Here is a 23,978-nt window from a genome sequence, read left to right as displayed (position 1 = left end):
CTGGCTCCCCCATTCACCCAGAACTCTCCTTAGAGTAAGATTCAGCTCAAATGTTGCTCCTTTGGCTTCTACAGACAGAACCCTCACAATCCTGTGCATAGATTCTCCACGCATGAACAGATCCTACTGGTCTTGGGCCTGTCTCTCCACTAGACACCTCAGGGGCTACTCACCAGCAACCACTCAGACCTCCCCTGCTACAAGAGAAAAACACATCTTACTACAACAGGTAGAATGGTCTTTGTTGAGACATATATTTCAGCTGACTGAAAAATCTTTGAAGGTCCATGAGAGTAGTATTATAATAGGTGATCTCAGGGGTGTGGGTGTGTGTGAGAGAGAGAGGGAGAGAGAGAGTGAGGGGGAGAGAGAATGAGAATGAAAATGAGAATGTTCATATTATCTAGCTAATTTAAACATCAACTGAAAGGACATCTGGCTAATATCTGGTTCATGACATACACAATTCTTGTTAGCTTGCTCATACTCATCCACTAGAAAGTTTTAGTGGCAGCAACTTTCCCCCAAAATACCCATGGCTCTAACTCATCTCTTCAGATAGTCAAAGTCCCCATCAAAATAACATAAATATTGGAAGCATCTTTTTCAATCTGTTGAGATCTTTATTCCAGGTGTATCCTCCGTTTAGAACAAATAAATTTTTATAAAAATTTTTTAAAAACCAACTTATAAATATTGACATAAAAGGATCAGTGATGAGGATGATAAATCTGCTATCAGATTAAAACCTCATTACACTAATGGCCAAACCAGGAACTCATTGTGTGAACTTTCTCCAACCTGGATTTCACACATCACCTCTGTCCTCTGCCTAGGCCTTCAGACCGTCCAGCCTGAGCCTTCGGATGCATGGGGAAGTGGGTGGGGCATCTGTTTGCAGAAATCAGCCCCTTTGAAAATTGGAAGCACGCTTGATCCTATTGAAGAACAAAGCTTGAATGGGGCTTCAAAAACATGGCATTTGAAAAACAGAACACATTAGCAAGCAAACCGATGATAAAGTTTTATAAACAATGACATTCAGATGGAAGAGGCCTCTCTGGATGCAGACAGGCATTCAGTTCTGCTAAATCCACCTGTATGAGCAGGCCTGCATTCCAGAGGGAACTTGTCAGCTCCACTGAGGTCTAAGGCCTTATCACTCTAGTGTGGTCCCTGGACCAATAGCTCAGCATCATCTGAAAGCTCCTTAGAAATACAGAATCCCACCCTAAACTGCTGAATCAGAATCTGCATTTTAATAAGATCCCCCTAGGGTTCACTGGCACATTCAAGTTTGGAAAGCGCTGGCCCTAGGGTTAGAGATCCGTTTGTGGATTCCTGTCCCTGCCTCTGGGTTGCATCAGAAAGGTAACCAGGAGGAACCTCAGCCCTCCATCTTTTGTCAAAGTCATAAGCTTTTTATGTATGTCAGAAGGTCACCTTTACCTAGACTGTATGGCCTTGGGCAGGTTTACTTAAATTCCTTAAGCCTTGGTTTCCTCACTGTGAAGTGGTGATAATTCACAACGGTAATATTCTTGCCTAAAAAGGTGGTAGGAGAGGTAAATGAGTTTGGGTCTGCAGTGGGCTTAGCACAGTGGCTGATATACAGCAGATTCCTGATACAGATACTAACTGTTATTAAACACCCAGAGAGGGGACAATGGGACACTATCCACAGAAGAAGGCCAGTTCCTGTCCTCTCCTATTCATCCTCTTTACTCCCTCAGTTTGGAAACTGGAGAGTTTTCAACAAGACTGAAATACTGACAAGCAAGGAATCAATTCTCTCTATGGGAGCATTAAAGATGTAGGTGCTGAAGTTAGTTTAAATCCTCTGCTGTCTGTGTGGCGTTGAGCCTGTTTCCTCATCTGTAAAGTGAGAGTAGGCAAATAATGGTGCCGATTTTCAGGGCCAGTGTGAGAACTGGGTGGACTCATTCCATATAAGGCACTTAGAAAAGGATGTGTTATTTGCTGCTTTCACTGTTATTGTCATCTTCATCATGTTAGAGAGAACCTACTTTCAGAAAATCAGGAAGGACAGGTCGAGCTCAGGCTCTATTCAGTTTGTTAAGGAGGAAGATGGGTGCAAATGAGGGTTGTGGGTGGTCTAGGAGGCAGCTCAGGAGGGGACAGGAGAGGGTATGTGGAAACACTCCAAGTAGCTGGAGCCAAGGGCTCTGCATGGGGTGGGGTGGGAGGTGAGGCTGAGGAAGGACTGTGGGGGTCTTGGAGGCCGGCCAAGGGCATTGGAGTGATGAGGAGCCATGGAAAGTGCAGGGCAGGTGTTCAGGTAGGGGAGGGCTGTGGCCGGCTGGCCAAGGAGGAGTCACAGAGAGGAGCAAGGGCCGACTCACGTACACCTGCGGGCCGACTCCTGGGCCAGCTGCAGCCGGTAGACGGAGAGGCGGTTGGCACCACCGCACACACTGCCCCTCTCGCCCTTGCACTCCATGTCGCACTCTGCCTCGCTCACGTTTGCTGCTTGGATCTTGTGGCCGCAGTAGCACTCGGCACCGAACTCCAGGCCGGCATACAGGTAACCCCTGGGGGAGGCTGCTGTCAGGCCAGGGCAGTGGCCACCACCAAGAGCCCCAGGACACAGAAACTCACCCAGAGTGGAGACCTGGGGGATGGGAGGGCTCTGGGGACTAGGACCCCCAGGGACCACCCACCCGCTTTTATCCATGTCTAAAGTCTTACACCCCCATGCACTTATCCACATAGACACACCATGTCCATAGTGACACCCACGTCATATACACCTTCAGCACATGGCACATGCTTCACGCACACATACCCTTCACATTCTGTGGGGCCCCCCGCCCCACCCCACCTCACCCCACCCTCTTGCTCATCCTTGTCTAGGGTCATGAGCCAAACACATCCCCAGAATCCAGGCCCTTTATTCTAGGAAGCATCCCTCAGGAATGGTGCTCTGTGAGAGAAGCTGGGACTAGGGGAGGAGGCAGGGACTCTCGTTCCCCTTTGGAAGATGGCAAAACTGAATTGCTTATCCAGCCAAGTAAAAAATTCCTTCCCCTAAAACAAACATATCCAGGCACAGTAAGGTTTCCACCACCCCCCCCCCCTTCCTTTTTCCCCCACAGCCATGGAATCTTTTCCTAAAAAGGACTCTTAGTGAACACCCATTCTGTAAACAGATAGAAAGGGTGTTGCTTGCTCTGGCTTCAGGGGGTGAGAGTGGAGGGAGGGGAGCAGGCAAGCTCAGTTTAGCCCTTTTGCCCATGGGGCCTGGGAGGCATTCTCCAGAACGATGAGGGCTCCCCCGGGAGCTTTAGCAGAACACTGGTCACACAAGGCAGAACCAATGGGAACTGCCAGTCCACACCTTCACTCTGGACTTCACGGCTGGAGAGACAGACCCACCCAGACTCATACCTCCACACACCCCAGCTTTTGGGCTATTGACCCTGACCTCGCCGCTGTCACCTTTGCCAGAAGAACCTCTCATTAAATTAAAACAGATCACCTCCCCATCTCTCTCTCTCTCTCACCCCAGTGGCTTCCCCTGCTCTCAGAAAATATCCAGATAGCTCAGCTTGGCCTACAAACCCTCTTATCAGTGGATCTTTAATCTGGATGGCTGTTAGAATCACCTGGGGAACACATATTTAAATGCCACACCTGAGTCCCATTTTCAGAGGGTCTAATATAACTGGCTCAGGTGGGATGTGGCTGGCAAGAGTTTTTAAAGTTTCCTGGTGTAATGTGCAGCTGGGTGTGAAAATTAGAGCTATGATGCTCCAATCGTAGTCCCAGGACCAGTAGCATCTGTGTCACCTGGGAACTTGTTAAAAATGCAAATTCTTCCCCCAAAACCTGCTGAGTCAGGAAGTGAGGGTGGGGACCAGCAATCTGTTTTGAAAGATTCCAGGTGATACCGATGTACACTCTGGATTGAGAGCCCCCATTCTAGATTATCTGGTCCCCTCACTCTGCCCGCCTCTCCAATCCTACTTCTTCATTCTCATCTCCTATCATTCTGTTCCTCCCTCTGCCAACTCTGCCATAGTCATGGGCTTTCTGATTCTTAAACGTGCCAAGCTTGTTCCTGCCTCAGAGCCTTTATCCTTGCTGTTCTCTGCCTGGAACTCTTAACTTTGCCCCTCAAGTGGTTGGTTTCTTCTTGCCTTCCATGTCTGAGCTCAAAGTATCCTGCCTAGAGAAGGCTTCCTTGACCATCCATCTAATGTCACCCCTCCCACCTGGCACTCTCTTACCACCCTGTTTTATTTTCTTATAGCTCTTATCACATTTAAAATTATCTTGTTTATTTTTTTTATCTCCCTTGTAAATTGCCTGTCTCCTGCTCTAGAATGTCATCGCCAAGAGGGTAGTGACCCTGTGGAGTCATGTTCACCTCCATCCTGGGTTAATGCCTGGCACATGATAGGTGTTCCGTAAATATTGAATGAATGAATGTAGACCACTCCCTGATTAACACCCTCCAGTGATTCCCCATTGCCCTCAAGGCAATCCGGATGCTTTGGGTGCCATTCAAGACCCCAAATCTGTGGGCTTCAGCCAGCTCTGCAGGTTCCCCTCTGTGCACATTGTGCCTTCTGTGCACCTCATACTGCCTACCTGGGGACACTAAGTATGTAGGAAGTTTCAGGAGTTCTGGTCTTTGAGCACGCTGTTATTTCTGCCCTACTGTGACTATCTAGGACATTCCCATTTATCCACCAAAACCCAGCTCAAGATTTCACCTTCGTAACTCTTCCTGAGCTCTCCATGTGGAGCCCTCCATTCCTTCACATCTGCCCCGCACATCATAAGGCACTCCCAGCCCAACACCTCTCACTCTTGGTATCTCCACACTCTGGTTTCCTCTCTGTAGAACATGAATCATAACGTTCCAGACTCATAGAGGGTCGTGTGGGGCTTAAAGAGTTAACATTTGCAAAGTGCTGAGAACAGGGCCTGGCATAGAGCAAGCACCCAAGTGTAAGCTGTTGCTATTCTGTTGTTCAAGCCTGTTCATGCCTCTGTCTCCCTAAATAGTCCACTGAGGGCAGGACTGTGGCAGACTCATCTCTGCATCTTCAGCACCTGGAAGCACATGTGGGCAGTCAATAAATATTTGCTGAACTGAACCGAATTACATGAGTTGCTCTGACTTGTCTTCTGAAGCTCACTATTGCTGTCTCCTCCTCAGAGAAGTCTCTCCTGACACTCTAGGTAGGCTGGGGGCCTCTAGTTCATTTCCATTGTCTTCAATTTATTCTACTTCAATCCTCATCTTGCTAAACTTCCCTTTTCTGCTTATGCACTTGTCTTCCTGTCTAGGCTGTGAGTTCTATGAGGGAAAAAACTTGGAGGAATTCACCTGTCTCCTCACAGTTCAATAAATTTATTAATGAATTGATATCATCAAGGCTTAGAATCTTTCCCAAACTGGAGAGGGTCCTGGGCTCAGGACTTCAGTGGTGGACACTCAGGGAGCTAATTATAGAAGAGATAGTGCTTCCCGATCAGGGGCAGAGGGAAGAGTCCCTTGGTCACCCACTTGCCCATTTCCACTTCAGCCATGGAGCCAAGGTCCTTCAAAGCCTTTGACCTCCAGAGCCAGTCAGCTAGAGTCTGAAGGTGAATGTGTTGGAGGCCTCTTCACAAGCCACCACAGGACAAGGGACCCCAGGACACAAGGAGAAGAGACGGTCAGCTTAGCCTCCTGGTGCCCTGGGGCAGCAGTGCTGGTACCCAGGCCTGGACCAAAGGTCCCGTCCTTGCTCACGAGTTCTTTGGAGCCTCATCCACTCTTGGAAAGTCAGCTTCCTTCCCAGTGCACATTCTAATCCAAAATATCATTTTCTTCTTAGATTACAAAACATGGTCTGTACAGGTGAGTGTTTTTCCCTGGGAGAAAAACTAGGAATTTCTCTACTGAGAAACCGTGAAATGAATACCCTGATACCCAGGCTCCCACCTCACCTTTCCCAGGACATCTCACAAACCTCTGCTCACAGACTCATATATGCATACCCACAAACACTCAGCTGCGCTTTTCCCAAACACAGGCGAAATTCTGGACCCTTGCCCACATATTTACAAAGACTCCTGCACAGACAGCCACTACTATTTGAAGATAACTATGTATTGGCATTGAGCTTACAGATATAACCAGCTGACCCTGCATACTGTACACTGCAAATTCACTCCTAGGCAGTCTTAAGTGTATAATCACAAATCTCCATAGACCAGTTCCAGAACAATCTTGCTCATTTGCATGCATGGGTACACACACACACACACCCTTGCATCACCCTTTCCTTGTGGCTATGTCCTCATCTTCCACCACATTCTTCCATGGAAAAGGAAGGAACACTACAGGCAAGAACCTGAGAAGGAAGAGGTCTGAAATGAATGGAGCCTGGGACGCTGGGGCCCTACCGTTCTGCACAGTTGTCCTGGCAACGGAAGATGGTCATCTTTTTGTAGTCGAAAAAGGATACTCCTCTCAGGGCCCGACTCTGGGTGTCATCCAGGTAGCAGCCGATGTACTTGGCTTGGGGGAGAGGAAAAAAGTCAGATGTGTCTGAAAGAGTTACAGGAGTAACCAGTGTGCCTCTGGCTATGTGGCCTTGCTGACCTTTTGGCAGCAATTCCTTCCTCTGAGTAGAAAAGCAGAAACAAAAGACTGAAAGTCATATGCATTGGCAAAACTCCATAAGGGCAGTGGAGTTCAGTGGGTTAGGCTGTGGGTCCTGGAGGCCAACTGAGCAGAGGAGGGGACGCTTCTGTGGCCAGGGTTAAGGTGAAAACCCTGGGCTCTACTGTCAACAACTGGGCATGCAAAACCCAAGCCAAGCTCATTCTCTAAGCACCAAGCAGATGAGACTCATATTAACACAGCTCTCAAGAGTCTGACATTTGGTAGCACGTTATCATTTCTACAAGATGCCTTAAGATATTTACTTTTTCTTGGGAGGAACGATGGACTTGGATATCTCCATGTCTGGGTGTTCATCACACTTTTGTTACATTCTAGCACTGATTGGTCTACCTCTGTGAGACCTAATTTTCTTCATGGTGCGTGTGAAAATACCAACCCAGTAAGGTATTTAAAATGAAATGATTTGTGCGAATGCTTCTACCAACGTGTCTTGCATAGAGCAGGCACAAAGTCAGATGAGTGGAGTAAGAAACTGGTCATTCACGGTGCTGTGTGGGCCAAGGTGAGTATTTCCATTTAAGAAAAATTTTAAATTATGTAAAACGACTATCCAATTTTAAACCATACACTTTGCTTTTTTAAAGTAGTAAATATATTTTTGTACCTCATGGTAAATAGCAATTCTCACACACAATGATGGCACTTTATAGTTTATAAAGTTTTTTCCCCATATATTCTTAAAATTATTATTCACTTGGACATGAGCTTTGCCAAGTGCTTTAAATATCGAATCTTTACTACAATCCTATGCGATAAGTCCTATTATTGACCTTTTATACAGAAGAGGAAACTGAGGCCCAAAGAGGTTAAGTCACTTGTCCAACGACACACAGCATACGCATGGAGCCAGGGTTGGACCCAGGCAATCTGGCCTATGTTCTGAACTACTGCTTGCTGCTTCTTAACTCTGGAGATCTCGGCGATGACCCACGTGAAGTGCAATGCACTGGGATGCTCACACTCTGTTCTTAGGTGACTGAACAGAGAGGCTCAGAAAGGTGAAGTGGCAGCTGATGGCAGAACAAAGACTTAAATCCAGGTCTAGGGGACCCCAAACCAGCACTCTTTCCCCTATTCCACTTGGAAGTAACTGAAGGTTGGACTGAGGATCCAGCCAGCCCTTGGCATGAAACAGCTCACACAGGGAATGCTTGAGGCAAATGCCACTTGATCACGTCCTCTGGCTAGGCTGCTGTCTATTTGAATTGTGGGTTTCTTTCCCTCCTCACTTGTGGTATAGAGCAGGGTCTAGCAGAGGATGCAGGCTCATGACATTGTGCCCCATAATGCTGCCCTGCTAAATGCAAGATTTGTCAGCCCTTCTGGAGATGTGCCTTGACCTCCATCACCTTGAATTTCGTGTATGAGACAGAAGTGATTTGGTCTACTAAGAACAGTCCATTTTTAAAAGAAACATTGCCTCCCAGGAGCAGGCACATCAGATGGTGACAGCTCTGGAGAAGCTCACGTTTTGTCATTGTGCTTCTTCAACAACGTTATGTCCCTCCTGTCACAGATGGAATCACGCCCTGTGTCCTGGGGCACGGATACTGTTCACACCTGAGCTGGGAGAGAGAACATCCATGGGCCATATTGGTGAAGGTTTCACATCAACTACAGCTCAATAGCTCACTATAGGACAGCATCCAATAATGAACTTTGGGATGGCAGTAAGAGAATGAGGGAGCAGGAGGGAGGAAAAGGAGGATAGGAGAGAGAGAGAGAGAGAGAGAGAGAGAGAGAGAGAGAGAGGGAGGGAGGGAGGGAGGGAGGGAGGGAGGGAAGGAAGGAGAGCCGAGGAGAGAGGGAGGAAGGGAAGAAAAGGTTATTTTGACAGCATGAGGTGTTTGTTGTTAGATCAACAGATTATATACGTGTGTGTGTGTGTGTGTGTGTGTGTGTGAGAGAGAGAGAGAGAGAGAGAGAGAGAGAGAGAGAGAGAGAGAGAGAGAGAGAGATGGAGAGACAGAAAGAGATGGAGAGGACTAAAATTCTTATATTTCGACCACCTCTTATGTGCTGTCTACTAGGGGTCATGCCTAATTTTTTAAAATTCAACCCTCCTACCCTTCTTATTCACCCAGTTTATGGATGAGGAAACCAATCCTAGTGACTATTACATTTATTTGCCTTACAGATTAATTTTTGTTCTGGCATAGGGTATGTGTTCTGATGGGTAACCATTCATGTTACCCTTTCCTAAGTGTACTTAGAAGCTTTGTAATGTCCCCAAGTTCCTACAGCTGTGTCTCACTTAAAACGCAAGCTCAGGTCTATCCTCCGACCATTTTACATTTAGGGAGGTTTTACTTTCTTCTGGCCCACAAGCTTCAGGTTCATAAAGAGCCATACTGACACCTGATGGGGAGGGATGTTCATACCTCAGATACACTAGGCTTGGAGTTGGATGTATTATGATTTTGGGCAGTCTCACTTAGGATGAGGGTAGCTGCATTTGGCTATAAGTGGGAAAGTGGATTGTGTTAAATGAGATTTTTTAAGAACCAAATTAACAGGAGTGAGAGTGTATATCACAGGCATGTCCACTATAGTATGAAGGGGTGGACTGTAATATACTGTTTGTGCCTTCAGAGCACCCCTCTTCCTATTTTTCTATTAACAGACCTAACCTTCCCTGACCTTGGGAAGACACTAGCATTGGCAGGGCCAATCATTATTGCCCCTCCCACTGGCTGGTAATTTATTGCTCTGGGGAAGGACACATCTGTATAAGAATCCATTCTTTGGATTCTTATAGATTAAAGCTGGGAGGAAGAAATTCGTTTCCCTTGGGTGATGACATTGGCATTCTGTAAGCCCAGAGATACCAACAGCCACCATCCTTGGCACCCAAGTAATTCCATGCAGGAGAACCAAGCTAAGGCAGAGACAAGCAGAGATGATAGAGAGAGAAGGGCACAAGTCATTCATTTAAAAATCCAGCCCCTCTGTAGTTGGGTGATGAGATGAAATACATTTTCTTCTTTAGCTCAAGTTGGTTCAAGGTGGGTTTTCATCCTTTGACTAATATGATGGTAATCAAGTTGCTTGAGTCTATCCAGTTGTGAAGGTCTAGAGCAAATCCATGCCCAGCCCTATCTACTCCAAAATGACCCATTTTCAGGCATCACACGGAGTCTCGACTTGGGAGGAGGGGATCTCCATCCTGGCTTAGTCCACACAATCTACCAGCTCATCTCCATAGCCATCCAAATATTGCTGAAGTGGCAAAGTCTCCCCAGTTGGGCTCTTTATCTCAAGCACAGATACCAGGGAGGGGAGAGCCCAGCAGAGCATGGGCATCTGGAAAAAGGCCCTCCTGATGCTACTTTTTTCTTTCCTTTTTTTTTTTTTTTGCTTCAATTAATCTTCCTTTTCAAGAAAGTTCACTCTCTTTAATAAAAGTAATTTGTTAAATGGGTAGCTAAACATAACTAATTTGTATTCCTCCTATTGACCATATAAGTAGCCTCACAAACAGGACGCAGTAGAGTGTACTGGAAGGATAGATTTGGAGTCAATCAGACCTGGGTTTGAATTCTGACACAGCTGTAGCCTTCCACTATTACTCAGGCTCTTGGAAATACTGTTCTCCTGCCCAGAGAGTGGGAATAAAAACAGGGTGTTAGGGATTGAATATGTACCCCCCTACACAAAAAAGATATGTTGGAAATCCTAAGCCCAGTAGCTCAGGATGTAATCTTATTTGAAAATAGGGTTTTGCGGATGTAATTTGTTAAGATGAGGTCGTATTAGAGTGTGTGTGTGTGTGTGGGGGGGTCCCAAACCAATATGACGGGTGTTGTGTAAGAAGATGGCTGTCTGAGACACAGGCAGAACACCGTGTGAAAACAGAGGCAGAGACTGGAGTCATGCAGCCGCAAGCTAAGGAACACCAGGGGTTGCTGGCGACGCAGGAAGCTAGGAGAAGGGCGTGAAACTGATTCTCCCTTAGAGGCTTTAGAGTGCAGGCCCCTGCCACTGTCCTGCTTTGGGGCTTCTGAACTCCAGAACTGTGAGATAACAAATTTCTGTTGTTTTAAGCCACCCAGTTTATGGTACTTTTTTTTTTATGGCAGCTCTAGGAAACTAATACAAAGTGTATTGCTAAGATTGATTGTAAGTAAGGTGCATCCCTGCATTGGGCCTTGCCCAGGGCTAGGCGTAGAGACTCAAGAAATAGTTATTTTCCTGCTGAGGATTCCCTGCCATTCTAGAAGGTGGTCCTTCAAGATGACAACTTCAGTACTGTCGAGGTTTCCTTGTGCAGGGAATGGAATTTCCGGCTCATATCTAGGGTTCCCTGGGGATGACGGGATGCAATTTTCACTTTAGGCAAGGCCCACGGATCCTACAGACTCAGCTCAGCTATCTCCTCCCCCAGGAAGGCAGCCATGGTGCACCCCCATGACTAAATGGGATCTTTCCTTTGGGATCCCAGAGTCCCCTGGCTCACCACACCATAACATTTTTCTAAACAATTTTCCAGGTACTGTCCATTACTTTTTAAAATTAGAAATAATTTAGACTCTTTGTCGAAGAATTTTTAACAAAATTAAAAATTTTTATAATAAGAAAGCTGTATACAATGCTACATATATAAAATATATACCTTGGAAATAAAACACACAAAGGAAAAAAACAAGAAACTTATACACTGATGTGTCGACTGTCCCTTTGTTGGATGGTAGGACTCTGGGCTGTTTTTATTTTCCTCTTTCTCATTTTCTATGTATTCTAATTCTCTACAATAAGCATGTATGACTTTGATAATCAGAAAAAGAGGTATTTTTTGAAAAAAGAATGTATCTTTTTACTTGCCTGTCTTCCTCCAGGGGGCTATGAATATTCCTCAGAGGAGAAAATTGCTTGAATCATTCCTCTGTTTTTACCTCCCAGCACAGGGTGGGGGACATAGTAAGTATGCCGTAAATATGGAATGAATGAATGAATGAGTAAATGATTAGAGTTGGGAATTGTGTAGCTCAGTGACTAAGAATAAGGGCTTTAGAATCAGACAGCATAGGGTTGGAGTCTGCTCTGCCTCTTAGCTGCTATGTGACATCGGGCAAGTTACTTAACCTCTCTGAGTCTATGTTTCTTCATCTATGAAAGAGGCTCAAATTCTTACCTCATAGGAAGCTGAAAAAAGAGTATGGATAAACAGTCCCTGACACAGACCAGATCCTCACTAACCTGCAGAGATCACATCTGAAGCTGGAGGAGATAGGGAGTGGGTACTCTGCTGTCCCTTCAGAAAATGCACACCAATCTCCTCATGCCTTTCTTCATGCCAGCCCATGCCCCTTTATAATTCTGGGGAAAATGGAAACAGCACAGGCTTTGAAAATCAAACTGGATTTAGCTTCTGTCTCTGCTTCCGTCTAGCTGTGTCACCTCAGGCAAGTCACATCACCTCTGTGCTCCTCTGTATTCTCCCACAGAATGACAATATTACTAATAATAGCTGGCAATATTAGTGCTTCCTCCGTGCCCGACTTTGTGCTGAGCACTTCCTGAGCATTGATAAATGAGGTGACGTAGTGGTTAAGGTTCAGGTGTAAGACTCAGACTACCTGGGTTTAAACACTGGTTTACCCCGTTCTCCAGCTTGATAAATTCAGACTACTTACTTAACCTCTCTGTGCCTCAATTTCCAGCCTGTAAGTTAATATTGAGCTGCTATGAAGATTATGTGGTGTAATAGATGAAAATGTTCAGGACAGTGCCTGGCACTCAGAAGGCACACAATCAATTTAACTTATATAATCATCACAATAGTCATCTAACATTAGGTACTTTTTTCTCCCAAGAGGAAACCGAGGCTCAGAGAGGCGAAGTGACCTGCCCGAGGCTGCATAATCAGCAAGTTGCAGAACCGGAAGTTGAACCCTGATTTGGCTGCTCAAGGCACAGGTTCTCGAAAGGCCAGGGCAGGTAAAGGACCCAGCAAGATGACAGAGGGCAGGTGCCAGCTCCACCCAGAATGTTAGACTTTCTGCCTGGCCCCAGCCCAGCCTGGGAGCAGCTCCACCCTTCCCTTCCTGTGCCGTGATACACTCAGAATCCTTTAAAGGCCTGCCTCAGCATCACCACATCAAATAGTGTCCTCACCAGCTTCAGAGGAAAACCAAATGTTTAGCGTCAAGTTAGAGAAGCGTCTTGTTTTTATTAGTGTTAATCTAATATGTTGTCTTTCCTTGTAGAACTCTGAATAAGTTAATCGAGGAAAGGCTGGATTCGTCCATTGCAATAATGCTGCCTGATTCCAAAGGCTGCCTGTTGAGAGCTTGGAGCTCTGGGTTCTTTATTTTCTCTTCCTTCTCTCTTTACTTTTTATAAAATATATCAGATTTCCAGGAACGAGGGTGGGGGCAGTTAGCATAGTATAGGAGGCTCACAAGCCTTGGAATTAAATAGACCTTGTTTCAAACCTCAGTTCCTCCACTTATTACTTACTCATGTAACCTGGGATAAGTGACTTCTGAGTTTTAATTTTTCCCACCTGTGAAATAGGATAACAATAGTCTCTAACTTTTTGAGTTCTTGTGATTATTAAATAAGGCAATGAAACACTATGACATGGTCTAGGCCATAATGACCATTCAATAGGTATTAGCTATTATTACTACTACTAATAAAACAGCAACTACTAAGTGAACTTATTATTATGAGCCAGAGATGTGATGAGCATTTCACATATATCATTACATTTAATTAATATGTGAAAAGCAAACAGAGAGTGACTGGCATGAAGTAAGTGCTCAAGAAATGGTAATAATTACTACTAGTAGTGGCAGTGGCATTTTATTCTCATAACAAATGGCGGGAGTGTTATTATTGTTGTCGCATCAATTGTGCTAGAAGGATTTATATTCTATCAGGGGACCTTGACGAGCACAGGCAATGACCATTCATATAAAGGCCATGGCAAGAAGCACAGAGGAGGAGCATTTGATCATGCCTGGACAGGGGCTGGGGATGATTTCCTGCAGGTGAGCCAAGGTGAGACCTGGAAGAAAAGTAGTGCTAACCCTTGGAAGGTGCCCCTGGCAGAAGGATGGTCACTCATTCAACAAGTAGGTTTTGAGTATCACATTGGTGCCAGGTGCTGTCCCAGGTTCTGACAGATTTGGGATAGGCAACATCCCTGCCCTCATAGACCTGACGGTCTAATAGGGGAGGCAGATTATAGACAAGGTAGCAAACATGTAAATGAGATGCTTTCAGATAGGGAGAAGTGTTGTGACAAAAATATAACTGGGAGATGTGGTTGTGACCAGGTAAGTGGAGTACTTAGTTAGGACAGTTCAGAAAGGCCTCTATAAGAAGGCAAGGTTTGACTGAGGACCTGAAGGGAGGGAGGAAGGGAGCCATGCAAAGATCTAGGGGAAGAGCATCCAAGATGAAAAAGACTGACTATACAAAGGTTCTGAGGTTGGAAGGGGCTTGATGTGTTCAACGAATGGCAAGAAAAACAGAGGGGCAGGGTGTGGTGAGACGGGTATGGAGTGTTACAAGATGAGGTTAGAAAGACAGGCCATGATAGGGACTCTGGAATTTATCCTAAGTGTGATGGGAACATATCCTAAGATTCAGACTTGTGACAGACCTTGGGGCTTGCAAGGTACCAGGTGGGGTTTGGAAGGCTGTGGCGAGTTGGAGCTTGGTAAGTGGAAAGGAGGAAAAGAGAAGCCACATCATGATTTCTCTATTAGGGTAGCACCTTAGACATCACCTGTGCCCGCGAGATGGGGTCCCTTCCCAGGGTAGAGCCACGGGGATTTTCAGATCATTTTCATAACCATTGTCCTATTGAATTCTGAGGAGAAGCCTGGAGGGGAGGAGTCATTATTCCCATTTTACAGATGGCAAAACTGAGGCAAGACGAGGTCAAGCCCCTTACCTGGGCCCCGAGTACCCTAATCTGTTCTGCCACTTCCCACCTCTTCATCACCTTCTATGAACACTGGGTTCTTGGAGACACAGACATCTACGAGATCCCTGCGGAGGGGAGGGCAGGGCCTTTTGGATGCCTCCTAAGCTAGGCGTGGGACAAGGTTGAAGGAGGGGAAGATGCTCCCCAGAATGAGTCCCCTCCATTAATCCTGCTGTCCTCCACGGTGGGAGAAGGGGTTTTCCATGGTTGAATTGCAACGGAAGTGTGACATGTGGCAGGGGACACCAAGGCTCAGGAGGTTTTCCTTCTGTCTTGATTGGTAGGTCCTCCCAAAACATATGACCCCCACTCTCTAAATGTCCACTCGTGTAAATCTCATGAGTTGCAGGGGTTGAGGAGTCCTCCCCAGCATGCTGGTCCTATGCGCAGATGTCAGCAGACTCTGGGAGGCAGTCCTAGAGCCAAGCATTCAGAATAGTTGGATCTAATTTGAGCTCCAGCACTGCCACTTACTTACCAGCTGTGTGGCCTTGGGCAAGTGTCTTCACTTCTTCAAGCCTCTGTTTCTGGGCCCAGCATCACACTCCTTGCTCAAGTCCACGGAGTGTAGCGAAAATCAAGTAAGGTAACACACTCACAGAGAAAAGCCCTTTTTGACTCTGAAAGATTAAGGGAATGCAACAAAATATGCCCAGAGCAATGATGTTCCCCAAGTGCCATCGCCAAGGGGACCAGCAAGGTAGGCCGAGAGGCGATGTGGTGGAGCAGAAGGTCCGCCACTTACTATGCAATCTTGGGCTCTTGATACCTCAGTTTCCTCTTCTTTAAAATGAGAATAATAGTGCCTTCTGCAGAGAGTTGAGGTAATAATTCAATACATGTAAAATGCTTAGGACAGTACCTGGAACATAGTAAGTGCTCGATAGATGCTAGCTGTTTTTATTTTCCTGTGCATTTAACAAGGACTGGAAAAGGCAGCAGGGGAGGGTCAGACTTTGAACTCTGACAGACGCAGGGCTCAAATCCATGCTTGGCTGTTTGCAAGATGCGTGACCTTGGGCAACCTACTTAATCCCTCTGAGCTTCAATTTTCTCCTCTGTGAATTAGGGGTGATAATGAAACGTACTGTAGATCTATAGCTATAACTATTTGACAGCTGCTTCACATTAAACATTGAAAACTGGTGGCTGTTATTTTATTATCATCATCTCCCCTCCCTTCTCCTCAGCCACCCTCCATGCCCAAATGCTCACTCCTCTTACCTCGCTCCTCCTCCTTCTCCCGGACAACCCTCCCCTTGAGGGCTCGGCTCCAGGCTCCTCCTCCATAGTCTCCCAGCTTGGTTCTCTCGTTCCCATCCTTGCCCTTGAACCAGGGTCCGTACCTGCGAGCAATGCTCGTGGCTTCGCCCATGTCCCGGAAGCCTCTGCCCAGATGCAAGTCACCCAGGAAGGGCAGCTCAGCGACTTCAGCCGGGGCCCCTGCGGCAGGGTTGGCTTGGTTCTGGGAGACAGCCAGCTGGCCCACAAAGCCAGAGTGAAGGAAGACTAGGCTCCCGGCCGTCAGGTAAAGCACCAGAAAGGTAAAGAAACGCACAGGTTTCCGGCGGAAGTACCGCTGGAATTTGAACCAGAGCTTGGCCATAGCGGGATCATTCCGGACTGGCTCGCTGGGGCTTGGCTGGGTGGGGTTTGGGGAGGGGAGAGAGGGCTTCCTTTCCCAAGCTTCCTTTAGGGATGGAACCCCTGGGGGTCTTCAGTCTTATCCCCTTTGCCAAGGTGATTGCCAAGACCAGACCAGGAGGGCAAGTCCAGCACTTGGCAGAGGCCAAGAGAATGAAGGATTGAGCTCACCCGCTCTCTTGTGGTCAAAGTGAGCTTCTTTGGGCCATGAAAGGAGTTTTGAAGATCAGGACACCCAGGAGTTGGTCCCATTTTCCTACATCTTGCTCTTAGCCTCAGAGAGTTTCCAAAGAACTTTGAAAATAGCAATCAGAGGAAGATTCTAGGGGTCACTGGCAACCACAGTGCACTTCTCGCCCTTCCTCAGCTCCTCGGGCCTGTCCAGGCTGGATTATTTCACTGAGGCCATTTCTGGCCTCTTCCCCTGTTGGGAACCAAGCTTGGAGTGTCCATGCCGTGGAAATGGAAGCCGGTGGGTTTCCATCTGGTCAAGCATCTAGGGCTCAGGGCTGCCACCTGCAAAACAGCACAGACACCAGCATAAGAAGCCTCCACACAGAGGCCAGAACATGAAAGTCCTTGAACATTCTCAAGGGGCAATGCAGAGTCCAGAGAGGGGAGGGCACCAATGGCCCAAAGCACCCAGCAGCGGTAGACAGAAGCCCAGTCCTGGGTCTTCCAGACACCTGATTTTTCCTTTAAACCACATGGGAATTTGGGGGCCTGTGTCCCACTTGGTCTTGGTTTGGGGACAGGCTTTGTTTTGACAAGCACAGGTTCTTATGCCCCCATACTTCCTACACACTGCCAATATATGCTGATTCTTGATTTATCTGAAGTCCAAAAAGTACTTTCTAGATCCTCGCCGAACTGTCTGCTGGACCTGGCTGATATTAAAACAGAGCAAACTCATTTTTTTTTTTTTTACAAAAATTTAGTGGGCACCTATTATGCAGTAGGCACTGTCCTGGGTGCTTGCTGTAGATAAAGCTATGAATGAGAGAGACAAAGTTCCTTTTCTCACAAGGCTCACATTCTAGTGGGAGAGATCAAATCCATAGCCCCTTTCCTCTATCCAAGGACAAAAAGGAAAAGGAAGGAAAACAGGGTTATTCATCCACTCAGTATTTATGGAGTTTCTATGGCATGCCCCACTTTGTGCCATCTGCGTACATTATCTAATTTATTTTCCCTCTCATTCCTGTGTTTCTGCATACATAACCTCATTTATTCTCCACCTCATTCCTATGTTGTCCCATTTTACAGATAGTAAAACTGAGACTACACAGTAGCGTCCACCAGTGAGTGGTATTATTGGGATTTGAACCCAGAATGGTCAAAACACAAAACCCCAGCTCTTAATCACTGCCGTTTTCCCACATGGTCTGGACATGACTCGGGAATTCAGAGATGGCCCCTGAAGCAGCAGCAGCCCATCTCCACTGCCTCCCAGTAACCAGCAGTGGCTCACCCTTTGACAGCGTCCTCCAGAGTGTGGTCTGAGAAGCATTCGTTTCAGAATCACCTGGAAGCTGAGTTAAAGATTCCTGACCTCTCCAACCAGCATCTCTGGTAGAGGGGGAAACCAGCAAGTGTCACAAAGTGCCTTCAGGTGATGGTAATGAGCATAAAGGTCTGAGAACTACTGCTTTATGAGTAAATGTTCAGGATCATCAGCCAGGAGGAAAATGGAATGTAAATTAGAAAACAGAAGGAAAACTCAATTTGGCTAATGCTGTTTCACATCACTACCAGCAGGGGGACTCATGACAATCTTGGTCAATGCATAGGCTTCAATTGTCAGTCAATGGGTGATTTGAATGATGACAGCCCCTCCTAATCCAGATTGCGGCATAGGAGTTTAACTGTGGTTCATGGTAGCTTCCGCCAGTCCTTTATATGCCTTCCCATTCATTCAAGAACACCTACTATGCACCAGTTATTGTTCTAGACACTTGGAACAGATTGGTGAACAAAACAGCCAAAAATCCATGCCCTTGTGGGGTTGAACTATTCATTCATTCATCGATCCATCCATCAATCCATTATCCTTTAATCCATTCATGAGTCCACCTATCCATTCAGTCATTAAACCACAATCTATCCACTTACTCATCGATTCCTTAATCCATCCATCAATCTATGTACCCCTCCACCCATCCATCATTAATTTATTCATCCATCCATCCATTCATCCATTGCATCCATCCATCCATCTATATATTCATATGAACTGTAGCAGCCCATTCATCCATCTAAACCTCCACCTATCCATTCATCTACCCATTTTTTCATTCATTTAAAAACATGTGTTGCTTGCCTATTCTGTGTGTGCTTGGGATGCAGAAATAAATAATTCAGAGTCCTTGCTTTCAGAGAGTCCAGAGTCTACTGAGGAGAGAGCAATTTAAACAATCACTATACTAGAGAGACAGTGATAAATCAGTAGTAGATATATGTATAAGATATGGAACAGAAATTAATATTAATAACTCATGTTCATTGAGCACTTACTATGTGCCAGACACTACTCTAAACATATAATACTCTGTTTTAATCCTCGTAACAGTTCTATGAGGGAGATCCATATCTTTTACAGAAGAAAGGAATGAGGCTCAGAGAGGTTAAGTAACTTGTCTGGGGGCCACACAGCTGGTAAGTAGCAGCCGGGTTGTGAACTCCAGACTACTGAACCCAGGACCACATGGTTTACTCCTAACAATGCTTCTAGTTTGGTCTTGTATCCCTTCGAAAATCTGATGAAAACTACAGATGTATAGTCAGGACAGAACCCTTGCACATAAGCTCCCAGATTTGGGCTTGTGATGTCAGAGAGTTTACAGACTCTGGGGTGAGAAGTCCTAGAATATGGGATCCCAGAGGTGTGAGGGTCTGACACTGCCTGGGGGGATCAGAGAGAGCTTCCCCAGGGAGGGTCTTTGAATTAGCAGTCTCACAAAAGGAGTCAGATCTTTGGGGTGAAGAGACAGCAGGAGGATACCCTAGGAAGGAAGAACAACATACACAAAGGGCAGGTCACTGGGTTGGTGGGAGCAAAGGAGCTCAGGGCATGGCGGGAATACAGTTAAGCAGTGGGAAGGGGACGGATTGTGGGGGGCCTTGAATGCCAAGCTCAGGAATCTGCCCTGGGCTCTAACGGCGTGTGTAGGAATCCATGGAAGTTTCATGGTCACACTGACACTTTAGAAAGACCAGTCTCTGATTAGCTTGAAAACCTCTGAGCAGTAGGTGGTGTCCCAGTTAATGTCCTGTCGATTACACACGTGCCAGATGCTTTTGCAGCCGGGCCAGGATGAGAAAGACTGGTAATCCTCATAGGGATGGGCAGGGGGACACCAGTCCTTCCAGAGGCATATGCAGGCAAGAGTATGGACTCTGGAGGCAGGCTGACCTGGGTTCAAATCCAGCCTCTTCCACCCACCAGCTGTGTGACTGGGGCAAGACACATCTTCCCACCGACTGAGGGTCCTCCCTTATAAAGTGGACAGAAGAATCTTGATACCCCTCAAAACATATTGCTGGGAGGATTGAAGTGAAATTTCAGGGAATGTCCAGTGCAAAGTAGGTGCTGAAGAAAAGTGTCCACCCCTGCTCCTCTCATGAGCACAGGAGAATAGGACTTAAAGCCATTTGCTGCAGCAGCACATTGCTGCTGTGGAGACGGTAAATATTTGAGCTGTGGTATATTCCTCATGGTTTTTTGTCTCTCTGAGGATATTTCTGGGCCTAGTCCTTTTTTTTGTTGTTCCCTTCTTATTCTTTCCTATTTCAACACATTTCTTCTCTAAGTGGGTGCCAAATGGGTTTTAAGAGGATAATGAGCTCATTAGGAGCTGGCAGGGAACAGAAAGAGACTGAGGCTTTGGTAGCATGGGGAGCAAAGGGGGCCTCCCAGAAAGGGACTGTGAGGAGGTGGGCTCCTCCTGGGGAGGGGGTGCCAACTTGAGCCTCCCGCACCATCCTGCCAGTGCTAGCAGGTGGGGCACTTACCTGGAGGGACCTGGACCTCAGGGGTGGGACTGTATCTACTCTCTTAGCACGTTAGCTCCTGCGTGTGGTACATGGTAGGTCCCCCAAGAAATACTGGTGGAGGAAATGAGTGAAAAGAATCAGGGGACTGGCCTTGCCACCGGGGCTTAGACCTACAAGCATGGCTCCATGTCATGTGCCAGAACATGTGGTGACAGCGTCAGAGAACGATACATTCGAGGCTCTGGGGAGGTGGCCTCCTGCATTACTCAGCTCTGGGTGGTCCTGAGGTTCTGGATCCCTGTTGAGTCACCATCTCACCTCCCCCAAGAGAACTCCATCCATCATTCTCTCCCCACACATGTCTCCACCTCTCTTTGTCTCTCTCCTGGCAGAAATTATACCCCAAAGAGAACAGGAAATGAAGTTAACTGCCACTGGTTGAGCACCTACGATAGGTCATGCACTGTACTGAAAGGTTTTACAAACACATTTTCACAAATTCCTCCCTCCTGGCAACCCGAGAGGCAGGTGTGATGGTTCTCCCCCAACTACAGATTGTGAACTACGACCTCGGGCAGGGGACTCGAGCTGGCCTTCAGCAAGCCCCTGGAGGATCCATAATGCTGGAGCAGATCCTTGCTAAGGCTGCCTGTCGTTGTTTCATACCTCTTCATTTAATGTGAAACTCCGATAAGTCTCAGTTTCCCCATCTGTTGAATGTGGCAGATGATGCCTACCCTACCTCCCTCCCTCCCTCCCAGGGCTAGTGTGAGTTTCCACAAAATGAGGCCGAAGGGACCCCTTTGCAGGAATGGCAACATTCGGTTCCTGTGGTCCAGGTTTCCAGGCGGAGCCTCCTGGTGTCTAAACACAGCCTATTTTTAGCACCACAATGAACCTCTGGTGTTGAGCTGCCAAGAAAATGACTGGTGGGCAGAGCCACCCTGCGGGAAGGAAAAGCAGAAGGTGTAGACTGCTCTGAGGCTCCTTCCCCTGGAGGAGGTCATAGTGCTTTTTTCAGATTTCAGGGTCAGGTAGATCTGGCTGGAAGCCCAAGAGGCTGGACAGGGGGCAGGCCCTCCCTGTACAGGCCCCCAAGCCCTTGGACCAGCTGATCTGCTGACGATCCAAGCTTGGCCAAGAAACAGCTGCTGAGAAAGTGAGTTTGTGAAGTTTTGATTTTTTCACAGTTCTAGGTAGGCGACCCAGCTGGGGATCTCCAAGACACTGGAAGCCCATGTCAGAGGTGAAATTTTAATCTTGGTCTAATGACAAAAATATCAGAAGCCACTGAGCACTATGCTGGGCACCTTATTTCCATTGCGCCATTTAATCTTCACTAGAACCCTTGGCGGTGGCTATTAACTTCTCTGTGTCTGTTTCCTCATCCATAGAATGGGGGAAATAATAGCACTTATTGGATTGTTGTGATGACTACATGAATTAATATATGCAAATGTCACCTCAATGTTACCTCTTACTATAAGAATTTGTAGAGATTAGATGTGGTTTTGCCTGCCCAGCACCCCTTTTTTTCTGGGATAAGGATCCCATTTTCCTTTACAGTTTCTTCATCGTCAGTTCTCAGCTCATATAGCTTGGGCAAAAATGGAATCCCTTCATTAGTTGCTGTAAACATGCATACCTGTCTCCTGATACATGTGTACAAGAATCACTGTAAGGGAAAAATTGCTAGGTCTTAGGGTGTGAGCATCTCATGACTACCCCGAAATGCTGACTTGTTTTCCAAAGTGGCTATAACTCCCTTCAGGAGTGTAGAAACATTCCTGTTGCTCTAAATACACATCGACACTTAATGTTGTCAGCCTTTTTCACTGTTGCCAGCCTGGTAGATCTGTAACAGATGCTGTATGTCCCCCATCTATAGAGTTAACTTCCAAATGCCATACGAAGGCTCCCTTATCCTGTATGGTGTGTGGACCACCTCCAGGATACACATTTCCACTCACAGGTGTGCCATAATGTAATGAGTCCATTGTGCCCATGAGGAACATATTGTGTTGTTTTCCCAGGTTTGGCCACTCTGTGTAAAGCTGCAATGGGCACATATAGACTTAATTCTTGGGTCAAAAACATGGGATTACTATGCCTAAAATTTTGCATATATGTGTGTGTCCACAGGGAAAACCTTGCTCCAGGTTCCTAATCACGGGATGCACTACCTCCTGCACCCTCACACACCTCCCATGAAGAGTCCCCCAAACCATCTTCTCTCCGTTCCTAGGTCAGGAACCTACCCGCCACCACCCAGTGCTCACCATCCACATCCGTTTTCACTCATCTTTCCAAAACTCGGGAATATAAATGAGAAGGCAAAGTGCCATTAGCTAAATGGCCTTTAACACCCAGCCATCTGCCATGATGTAATTAAATAAAAAAAAAAATCAGAGGGAGCATATGGTGCCCATTATAAATAAATATTAAAATTTTGTTTCCCTGGGTAATGACTTCAGTGCCTCTTACTCAAATTTTATGGCCATTGTCACTTACTGCAGGGAATCAGGCTTAGTGGAAATGACTTCCAGGAAGAAACATGGAAAGGGGTCAGATCTGATGTTAGATATTCCTAATTTGAACCTGCCTCAGCCGCATGGTGGCTGTGTGATCTTCAGCAAGTGGCCTAAGACTTAGTTCACTCATCTACAAAATAGGACCGATCCACCCTGCTTTGTTGGGAAGGTATGAGGATTAAGTAAGCTAATGTATTTAAAATATATAGCACCATAATAATAGCATGTGCACCAGTATTTATTGAGCACCTACTCTGAGTCAGGTACTGTTCTAGATATTAACTTCTTTAATCCTTACAACAATCCTATATGAAAGGGCTCATTTGTTAGCCCCATTTTTCAGATGAAATAACCGAGGTTCAGAAAAGTTAAGTCACTTGTGCAAAGTCACACAGCTAGGCATGGTAGAGCAGAATTGGAACCCAAATAGTCTGGCTCTAGAGCTTTCACTTTGCTAAGCATGACATAACAGTTTCTCAATAGATGGTCATTCTATGCCCCAACTTTGGCCAACTAAACAAACCATCTCCTTCCTTCTCATGACAATACCACTTACCCAGACTTCATCTCAATAACAGATGGAGTCGTGATGAGTTGTGATGATTAGAGACCTCCCAAGGTACAAGTGGAAGATATATTTTGGGGGGTTCATCTAGCGAATGACCCTTCAACCTCTGCTCACAGGGGTAGGTCCCAGTGGCCATGTTTATACCACATAAACCTGCCCACTGACATTGCTGGTGGACCATAGGTGGAATCAGATGTGAAATTGGCCAACTAATTCTTACCCTCTGGAATATGGAATTGAGATTAAGACATTCTGATCTCTGCTGGACATTTTGACTAGGGACATTTAACCTTAGGATCTCCTATCACAGCAAAAGTTAGCCTGCAAAGGCAAGAAAAAGAAAGCAAATGAGCAAGGAGAGACTCCAAGACAGAGATGCTGAGAAAGCCTTGGGTTCCTGACTCACGGAAAGCCTTCCAGGGTTACAGGTAACATTGAATAAAAAAAAAAAAAAGTGTACTTTTCTTATCATGGTGCTGGGTATACAGCAGGGACTCACGAAGAGTTAGCTACAGTTAATCTTCAAAGGGCAACCATACAAAACTAAACATACTCTTACCATATGATCCAAAAATCACGCTCCTTGGTATTTGCCCA

General features: G+C 46.3%; 1 protein-coding gene across 1 annotated transcript in view; it reads right to left on the bottom strand.

Moving 5' to 3' along the window:
* The window catches only part of WSCD2 (WSC domain containing 2), a 100,462-nt gene that overhangs the window by 31,167 nt on the left and 45,317 nt on the right, over nucleotides 1–23,978 (bottom strand). Inside the window, exons 2-4 of the mRNA XM_016160003.2 lie at nucleotides 15,870–16,805; nucleotides 6,424–6,538; nucleotides 2,368–2,552 (exon numbers count right to left, since the gene is read on the bottom strand). Of these exons, the coding sequence (XP_016015489.1) occupies nucleotides 2,368–2,552; nucleotides 6,424–6,538; nucleotides 15,870–16,251 (682 nt within the window). The 5' untranslated portion in view covers nucleotides 16,252–16,805. The remainder of the gene's footprint in view (nucleotides 1–2,367; nucleotides 2,553–6,423; nucleotides 6,539–15,869; nucleotides 16,806–23,978) is intronic.

The sequence above is a fragment of the Rousettus aegyptiacus genome, unplaced genomic scaffold (genome assembly GCF_014176215.1).
Source record: "Rousettus aegyptiacus isolate mRouAeg1 unplaced genomic scaffold, mRouAeg1.p scaffold_m13_p_5, whole genome shotgun sequence".
NCBI classification, from domain to species: domain Eukaryota; kingdom Metazoa; phylum Chordata; class Mammalia; order Chiroptera; family Pteropodidae; genus Rousettus; species Rousettus aegyptiacus.
This window is presented reverse-complemented; position numbering and strand designations above follow the sequence as displayed.